The sequence below is a fragment of the Clarias gariepinus genome, chromosome 22 (genome assembly GCF_024256425.1).
Source record: "Clarias gariepinus isolate MV-2021 ecotype Netherlands chromosome 22, CGAR_prim_01v2, whole genome shotgun sequence".
In the NCBI taxonomy this organism is placed as follows: Eukaryota; Metazoa; Chordata; class Actinopteri; order Siluriformes; family Clariidae; genus Clarias; species Clarias gariepinus.
Window position 1 is genome coordinate 7079335 of NC_071121.1, and position 9516 is coordinate 7088850.

Sequence of the window (9516 nt, forward strand, 5' to 3'; positions counted from 1 at the left end):
TGCACTGATTTCTGATAAAAAAATGCTATTTGGGGAAAATAAGTACAAATTTGATACTATGTAGGTTATAAAGACAAACAGTGTGTTGTTTTTAAAGTTCTATAAATACTATTTTCCTAATGAAAGGAATTGTCACAAAGGGTTTCAGAGCAGAAAAATCTCCTTGTGTTGTAAAATCAGTGCTTGGTTGTTTGTGTGGCTTCTGCCCTTAATATTGGCCTTGTATCCTGTACGCTTGTCCTGTGTGATCATGTCGCTTACGAATTAACGTTATCACGGTACATTTCACTCCCGAAGGCGTCAGGAGTCAAACTATTACTGCAGAATTTTGTACCATTCTACCAAGATATCATGACCCTGTTTTAGTCCTTTCTTGCACAAAGTGAGACAAAGCACCAATGAACAAATTTCGAGAATATCAAAGAGTGTCGTGTGAGGTCCGTTTCGATACCGCCTTTTCAGTCGTGGACAGTGCTTAAGGATACTTGGATGTCGTAGCATGTTTGTCACTCGGCGTTTGTGAAGATGGTCAGCTATTTCCCAAACCTGCTTATGTGTGATCCCCTTATCTAGTGTTAGACTTCCTGCTAGCTGAAATGCATCCGGAGACCTCGTAATCTTAACGTGTGTTTGGATCCATGCCAGTGAAAGCCTCCAGTGAGAATGAGTTCAGTAGTAGACTCTAAACGAGACCAAAACCAGTATTTCCTCTACAAACTTAAGTTGATAGCTTTGCACCCTTCATAGCTGAAGAGAATTCATCCTCCTCCTACCAAACATAAAAATGTACTTGAAGATATTTAAGAAACAAAATATCAAATATATGATACTTAACAATGCACTTAACGGTTAAAATGAATTTATGTAAATAAGTACATGGTATGTGTGAGTGAGAAGGTAGCATGTGTGCTTATTTGTTTTTGCTGGAAATCTGGAACTGTTCAGCTTGTATATCGGCTGCAAAGTTTCCCAATCCCTCTCCCTCCCACCACAGCCTTCTCTGTTCGTTTTCTCTCCGAAAAGTATCTTTTTCCCAACCCTTATGTGTGATAAATAAATATTTTTAAATGAACTGTGAAGCAACCATCACAAGCAAGTGTGAGAGTGTGAGCATTTTCATGAGGCAGGGATTACACTCCCTTTCATACTTACAGGCTTTCTCCTGGGCTCAATGTTTTTAAAGGCTTTGTGAAAAAAAATGTATATGACAAAGAAAAAACTCTTTACCTCAAATTTGTTAAAATAAAAAACTGCCTCATGTTCTTTAAAAAAAAAAAAGGTGTGTTGGTTTCAAGAGCTGTTGTTTGGTTTTGTTTTTAAGGAGTGACCCAGCATTGAGTTGAAGTAATTTTTCATGTCCAATAAAGTAATGTTTGTCGTATCTCCTGTCCACTCAAACATCTCAGCTATTGTTTTCCACTCTACCTCGTGTACTTTTGTTGTCTGTTGCAGTGGTTCTCAACCCTGGTCTTGGAGGATGACCTGTCCTACACATTTTCAAGATTCAGGAGAATTGTAGCGGTTTTCCTGCTTTATCACACCCACTTTTATTCGGAAAAGGCTGTTAAATATTATTCAATATATTAAATAATATAAAAATATATGATTTGCAAAATGGCCAACGTCTGGAAATTAAACTCTTAAATCGGGCATGGGCCAATTAAATAACATTCAAACAGTTAGTGCAGCCAGACAAGTAATTAGTAGTCATGTTCATATGACACAGATTTTATCTAGAAGAAGGGGGCGTGTCCGAATAAAGTCTCGCTTCGAGGTGTGTCTCAGTTCCCTGAGTCTCACGTGATCGACAAATGAACCTGGGTGCTGAGACTTCGGTTGACAGTGAGTTTAAACCGTTTTCCTTACTTACTTCGACCGAAACAGAGTTTCGTCATGAATGAGCCTTAACGTTGAGGAAAATTATAGTGGAAAAGCTTTATTACTCACATTTAAACACCTACATTTACATCTTTTGCTATACTTGAAGTTCTTCTAATAACATTCAACGTCCATAGTGTAGTTTTTCAATAATTTCCGTCAGCATTTATTAATTTACAAATACCTAAGTAACAATAAGTGCGAATGAACTCCTAACTAACTTGTGCGCCATTACCCCGGTGAAAAGGTTTACCGTACGAATTACGGTAGTGTAAATTGATAGACTCTGCTATCGATTTGTGCTACGGTTGCATTTTTCGACAAGGCAGCAAAAATCGACAGAACACCGGAATCACGTGACTGAATAATTATTAGGGTTTTTTTTAATTCATGACAAGATTCAGGAAAACTTTTTTTGCATTTCCCAATTAAATTTAATGTATGAAGAAAAATGCACAAATTATGGCTTGCGATGTTACGATCTATTTGGTACACGTGTCCACTAGATGACAGTACAATGAACAGTTGAACAAAGCTTCCTGAAATTAACCTTTTGGTGAAACTTGGCTGGGAGCCTAAATGAAGCTTCACCTCAAAATCACTAGTGCTTTTTTTATTTTTATAATTCTCAGGCTTGGGATGGGATGAGAATCACCAGGGATCAATATCACAATACCTAGGTGCCATTGTGTGAATAGTTTTGAGCACCCCCTATTGGATTATAGAGAAACAGCAACATTTTACCATCTTATATGCAAACAAAAATAAGACATTCATTTGAAAAAAATCTAGTTTGGAGAATCGATTTTGTGCCCGTCCCCCCACATCTCTGATATGTACAGAGACTGTAAAACACTGATCTATGTAGTACTTACAATTAACCTCATTACACTATTAATACACCTTAATACATGAGTATTCAGATGTTCACCATATATGGGCAGAAACAGTATTAATATAAATCTAAATATAAAGAGGAGAATTCCCTTATATGTGTGTAAACTTGGAACTGATTGTTACTTGGAGCTTAAGAGAAAAGTAGTTTATAATACGGGATTACTAATAGTACTGTACAATGTATTAGAAATTTCAGTATAAAATAGCACTTGATGTAACAAAACATACCAGGACAAACCTCTCTCTACAACACGATAATCAAATCAAAAAACAACTTTTCTTAAAAAAAATAAAATAAATCCACACGGTCATAAGTTTGTTATATTTATTTAAGCACAAACATCAGCAAAACACTCCAATTTTTTACATGGGCTTAGCAGGAGGTCTTGGAGCAGCACCCTAAAAAACAAGCAAAGTATGATAATGGTCAGCGACATTAATGTTAACGGATTCCTTTAATGTTGAGCAACATAGAAATTCTCAGACTCCTTCAGTGTGTGTTAAGACTTACAGCAGGTCTGAAACGAGGAGGTGGCGTGCGGTCCTTCCTGGCCTCGCGTGATCGGTTCCTCACCACTTTGCTGTGGATGGCGCAGCTCACGCAGTAATGAAGCTTAACGTACAGCTTTGGCAACACGTAAGCTAGGGAGAGTGAGAGAGAGGATGATGGCTTGCTTGATTTCAGATCAATTATATCTTCAAGACCCAAGAGTTTTATAGGTGGTGTGACAAAAATCGATAACACTTTTTTTTTTTAATCAAGCCATATGCACCATGGTTGGTAGGTTTGCTTTTATTAAGGAAAATCAAGTTTCTCTAAAATATATATAATTTATTTTTTTTTTATTTATTTATTTTTTAAATATGACCTCTAATGCAAAAAAAGTCCTAACTAGATTTTTGGTGCACCTGAAAGAATGTAATGCCTTGCTTCCTGTGATGTTTCATTAGTGAGGAGGCACTAGGTATGTTATGCCCAATTAGTCTATAACTACAGAACCTATTTATTAAAAATAAAAGTTTAAAGCAAAACAATACAAATCTAATTTTTTTTAAGAGGTTTTTCTTTTGTAAGAAAGAAATAGGTAACAAATATAGAAAAATAAAATATAGAAATGTCCAACTTCTGAAAAATGTTCATTTATACACTCAATACCAAGGGATCCCTTAGCACAAATAGAATGGAGGTGATCAGCTTGTGGCATTACTAAAGACCAGGTTGTTTTGATATCAGCTCATCTGTATTCCTTTAGCTTGACAATAGCTCAAATCATTCTCTATGAGGTTCAGGTCGGGTGACTTTGCTTTTCCTAACCAATCAAACACAGTAATATCATGGTCAGCAAACCAGTTAGTGGTAGTTTTGGCACTCCTGCTGAAAGAGAAAATCAGCATCTCTGCAGAGCTCATCAACAGACAGGAGAACAAAGTGCTCCAAGATTTTCTGGTAGACGGCTGTTTTGACTTTGGACTTGATAAATCACAGTGGACCAACACCAGCAGAGGACATGGAACCATAAATCATCAACTTTAGAAAATTCACACTGGACTTTAAGCAACTTGTTGGATTATGTGCCTCTTTAATCTTCCTCTAGACACTAAGACGTTGATGTACAAAAGTTGATGGCAAAAAAAAAAAAAGGTTATTGGGCCATGTCATCCTGCTTTAGAATTCAGTATTGGTAGATAATGCATGTTTACGTTTCAGACACCCCTTTAATCACCCAGTCAGTTACTGCGGCTTCAAAAGTCTACCAACATCCCTTACAGTGTCTTATTGACTAGCCTTACACTGAAGAGACATGGCTAAGTGTACACTCAGACAGCAAACACAATTAGTCACTAGCTTTAGGTCTGCAGATGAGAAACACCTGTCATGTGTGTGTGTGTGTGTGTGTTTTAAGCATTCTACGTTTAAAGAGACGTGCAGCAGCTCTGGGCTGGGATATACTATAATTTTACACACCATCGAACACGCTGGCCTCAGAGATGTCCCTCACAGCTGCTGCCTCGACAATGTTCCTGATGACAAACTTCTTGATAGCCTTGTCTTTAGGCACACAGCGGGCACAGTTGGTGCAGCGGATGGGCTGAACGTGGCCACGGCCCTTCTTGGCACGTCCGTTGTTCCTCCTTTTCTTCGTCTGAGGAAACAGGTTGACTGTTAATCATGCAAGAGGATGAATTTGTGGACACAATGAGGATGCACAAAGGAGGAATAAAAAATTTTACATAAAGGAAAAGTTGTTTCCATGTTCTGTTACTTTGCACTGGGCTGCATCACACACTAAAATAACCACTGGGCCTTCCAAGACCTCAGTAATTAATACTTTGGCGATAGATAGCAATCTCCATGGCATTACTACCTCGTCATAAACTGAAGCGAAATTTTTATACTACAACTCGTTCCGCACATTTCGTTCTTATTACAGGAAGAACGCTAGCTTAGCTTAGTGTTATTAATCATAATATCTACATCACATAACCTCCATCTAATGCCAAATACATTATTTTAAAACTTGATATTAATCATCCGACCTCACAATCAAGTCCAAAAATCCATTAAATCAGTTCTGAAATGCCCAGAATGCGCCTAAAAGAAAAAATTACACTCACCATCTTGACTTAACTGGCACGCGAGAGACCCGGAAGCGGAAATACGTAGCTTATAAAACCGGTGTGACGTTTTCTATTGTATACCGTGTACATCTTGTATCCCAAGGACCGTTTGGTATCCGTCGTCCGCCTGACTATATATCATACAACCCATTTGGAATGTTTTATATATAATAAAGCTTGGAATCGAATCACCTTTGAATAAGAATCAGTCTGATCAAAATCAGAATTTGAATCAGTCAACCTTCCACTTATACTTCCAAAAATCGGTAAGGCATGCAGGAATTACCAAAGACGGTTATTATACAGTGCTCTTTTGAATTCGAATCTGATTTATCAAAAATATACTGAATGAACAGCAGCTGGATAAAATATCTATTTATCTATCAATCTGTCTATCTGTCTGTCTATCTATATAATACTTATTACCCTCTGTTAAATTAAATCCTCTTAATTACATTAAAAAAAATTTTTATTAACAAATGCAGTTACCACACAACGCCACTAGATGTCAGTCGATGACTTTCTAGTGAGAAGAGAGCTCTGCAGTGAGTATATGCAGTAACTACAGAACATATACTGCTTTGAGGTGGCAAAGGGATATAATCAAGAATATAAACAGGTAATGTCCATAACAATTATATGTGTGTATACACAATGAATATATAAAAAGACACAACATTGTACAAAAAATAGCAGAAGTGAATTGTTGTCCAGTGTATATAGAGATAAATTGTATACAGGGCCTTGCAAAGGTATTTATACCTCTTGAACCTTTCCACATTTTGTCATGTTGAAAGTTAAAAAGATAAAAGTTTTTTTTTTATTTTTTACAAATAATAGTCTGAAAAGTGTGGTGTGCCCATTTACTCTGATAACCCTAAATAAAATCCAGTGGAACTAAGTCACCTAATTAGTAAATAGAGTCCAACTGTGTGTATTTTAATCTCAGCTGGTTTGTGAAGCCCTCAGAGGTTTGTTAGAGAACATCAGTGAACAAACAGCATCATAAAGCCCAAGACACACCAGACAGGTCAGGGCTAAAGTTGTGGTTTAAAGCTGGGTTTTATCCTAAGCTTTGAACATCTCATGGAGCACTGTCCAATCCAACATCTGAAAATGAGAAGAATATGGCAAAACTGCAAACCTACCAATACATGGCCATCCACCTAAACTGCCAGGCCAGACAAGGACAGCATTAATGCAGAGATCCACAGCTTAGATAGAAAAGTCTGTCCACAGAATAACTGTTAGTCGTGCACTCCACAAATCTGATCTTTATGGAAGAGTGGCAATAAAAAGCCATTGTTGAAAGAAAGCCATAAATAGTTCCATTTGCAGTTTGCAACAAGCCATGTGGGGGGAAACAGCAAACATGTGGAAGAAGGTGTTCTGGTCACATGAGACCAAATTTTTAGCTATGTGTGGCTGAAAACTAACACTGTGTATGGTGGCGGCAGCATCATGTTGTGGGGCTGCTTTTCTTCAACAGGGACAGGTGGTCAGCTGGTTAGAGTTGATGGGAAGATAGATGGATCTAATAACAGGGCAACAGTTATAACAGTGGAGAAGGCTCTTCTATTTCACCATGACTGTACCTCATTGCACAAAGCAAGGACTATAAAGACATTGACATTAAAAAGTGACTTACATTGATGAGTTTGTTGTAATAAAAACCTGACTACCCCACACAGAGCCCTGACCTCAAGCCCATCGAACACTTTTGAGATAAACTGGAACAGAGTTTGCGAGCCAGGCCTTTGCATCCAACATCAGTACCTGATCTCATAAATGCTCTACAGAATAAATGGACACGAATTGTCACAGAAACACTATACTTTTGTCCATATAGTGTATATAAAACAACCTATACCTCTGTCACATACCGTGACACTCCTCACCACTGTTTGTATTTCATACCTCTAGTTACCTATAATGACTTACATTATCTAACTTTATGTAGCATTCATTTATTTATTGGTTCTTCATATATGGAGCAAATATACTGTGTAGGATCACCAAGTCTAAAAAGACAGAGAGGACGGAAAGTGTTGTACCCAGAGGAAAATCACCACACACACATACTGGACCCATTTTGCCTCACAGACTCGCTCTCAGGTTGTCTGAAGTAGGTCTTTTGCCCTCAAGACTCCTTAACAGGGCTTTGGGTTATCTTAGTCCTGAAGATGTCTGGTGTGTTTTCGAGCTTTTATCCTTAGTCCTGAAGACGTCCCCAATAGGTCTCTAGTTCTATAGAGGTTCTGCAATCCATCATAAAAAATAAAGAAATAAAACAATCAGCAGTGAGGTGATAATTTCTAACAGGAACTCTGTATCACATAGAGCTACATCTCACTGCACTCTTGTTTTTTTAATTTAATAGGGCAATGCCTAATATTTTATTCAGTGCATAACTGCAAGACAGATTTGACATGACCTACACAGCATGGTTGCACAATATTGACAAAATTAAAATATGAAAATATATACTGCCTGAAATAAAAGATTTATATGACCGCCCTTAGCTTCGATTATGGTGCGCAATGTGGTGGCCAGTTCATGTGTGAAAATGATTCCTCATGCTCCAGAACCACTTTTTCACAATTTGAGTCCTGGAATAGGCCTGTCCCATCAGGGAGGAAGAAATGCGCTGATGTGATACTTTGGTTATTTAGTACATTCAGGTCATCAGCTGACTTCATTTTATTGCCATATAACATTGCTGAGTCTAGACCTGAGAAACTGAAGTAACCCCAGATCATAACACTGCCTCCAGAGACATGTACAGTGGCCCCTATTCATGATGGATGCGTCGCTTCATGCGTTCCCTTCTTACTCTGACGCACCCATCACTGGACTAGAGCTCACCAGACTACATGACCTTTTTCCATTGCTCTAAAGTCCAATATTTATGCTCCCTAGCAAACTGCAAATTTTTTTCTTATTAGTCTGACTAACAAGTGGTTTTCTTATGGCCACACAGCTATTTAGTCACAGTCCTGTTAGTTCTCATCACACTGTGTTTGTGAGAATCTATCTATCTATCTATCTATCTATCTATCTATCTATCTATCTATCTATCTATCTATCTATCTATCTATCTATCTATTTATCTATCTGTCTGTCTGTCTGTCTGTCTGTCTGTCTGTTTATCTATCTACTGTATCTATCTGTCTGTCTGTCTGTCTGTCTGTCTATCTATCCGTCTATCCATCTATCCATCTATCTATCTATCTATCTATCTATCTATCTATCTATCTATCTATCTATCTGTCTGTCTATCTGTCTATCTATCTGCCTGCCTGCCTGCCTGCCTGCCAGTTAAACTTAGCTGTGATTTCTACTGACAATCTTTTTTCTACCATTCAACTTCACCAAATGTTTTAATGATCTTCAATTCTTCTGTAAAGTTAATAATTCAGCACTATTCTTCCAGGTTGGTTCACATATTGCATCTTTTGCTAGATAAATTTTTGCATTTTAAATGGATATTCATGACAAACACGGTCACAAGTGACACTGTGGTGAGTTTAAAAAAAAGAAAAAAAACTTTTCAGAATGCCGCAAATGCATTCTTTCTGTCCTCCTGGATCAGATAGTGAAATTCTCCATATTTTCTTTATGCTTGAAGGGTGATGAGAAGCACCATGGCAAACATCATGGCAGCACAAGCTCCAAGGCGCCAACGGCTGGGGCTGGCATTTTCCACACATTTTTAGACATACAAAATACATTTTGCTTATTTCGTTTGTTTATGCATGAAAATCATTCTTTTTTTTATTAAATAATTCAAGCATAAAAAACATCTAACTCAAGGCAAGAAACAGTGAAAAACAGGTGCAGATGATGACAGATGATCAGGCCGGTGATTGGTGTACTGGTGATGCTGAATGTTGAGTGGTAGGAACAAATGAGAGGGGGAATAAGGTTGCTGCTGAGGTTGTTCCATAACCAAAATTTTTATTGCATCTTTAGGCACTTTGCAGCCTGTTGTAGTAAAACATTTGTTCCCTTTCATTTCATTTAATCTACATCATTTAATTTAATTATATATGAAGAAATGAGGGGTTGCTCGAGACTTGATGGGCCAGTACTGTATAAAAAAAATGAAATTGACATTAAAAA

At 37.6% G+C, this 9516-nt stretch overlaps 1 protein-coding gene across 1 annotated transcript; it reads right to left on the bottom strand.

Moving 5' to 3' along the window:
- Nucleotides 1-3086: 3086 nt before the first annotated feature.
- Nucleotides 3087-5483, bottom strand: rps26 (ribosomal protein S26). The gene is made up of 4 exons (XM_053482870.1): nt 5392-5483; nt 4742-4919; nt 3287-3417; nt 3087-3174 (listed from the first exon to the last, which is right to left on the bottom strand). Exons 1-4 carry the CDS (start codon nt 5392-5394, stop codon nt 3139-3141), a joined length of 348 nt encoding a protein of 115 aa, XP_053338845.1. The 5' UTR covers nt 5395-5483; the 3' UTR covers nt 3087-3138.
- Between the last annotated feature and the right edge of the window lie 4033 nt (nt 5484-9516).

What these genes read in the sequence shown, in the direction of transcription:
- rps26 (XM_053482870.1), bottom strand. An exon ending in TGAGGCCAGCGTGTTCGATG is followed by an intron (nt 3,418 to 4,741) that starts GTGTGTAAAATT and finishes CACTCTCCCTAG; the next exon opens with CTTACGTGTTGCCAAAGCTG. An exon ending in CTCCTCGTTTCAGACCTGCT is followed by an intron (nt 3,175 to 3,286) that starts GTAAGTCTTAAC and finishes CTTGTTTTTTAG; the next exon opens with GGTGCTGCTCCAAGACCTCC.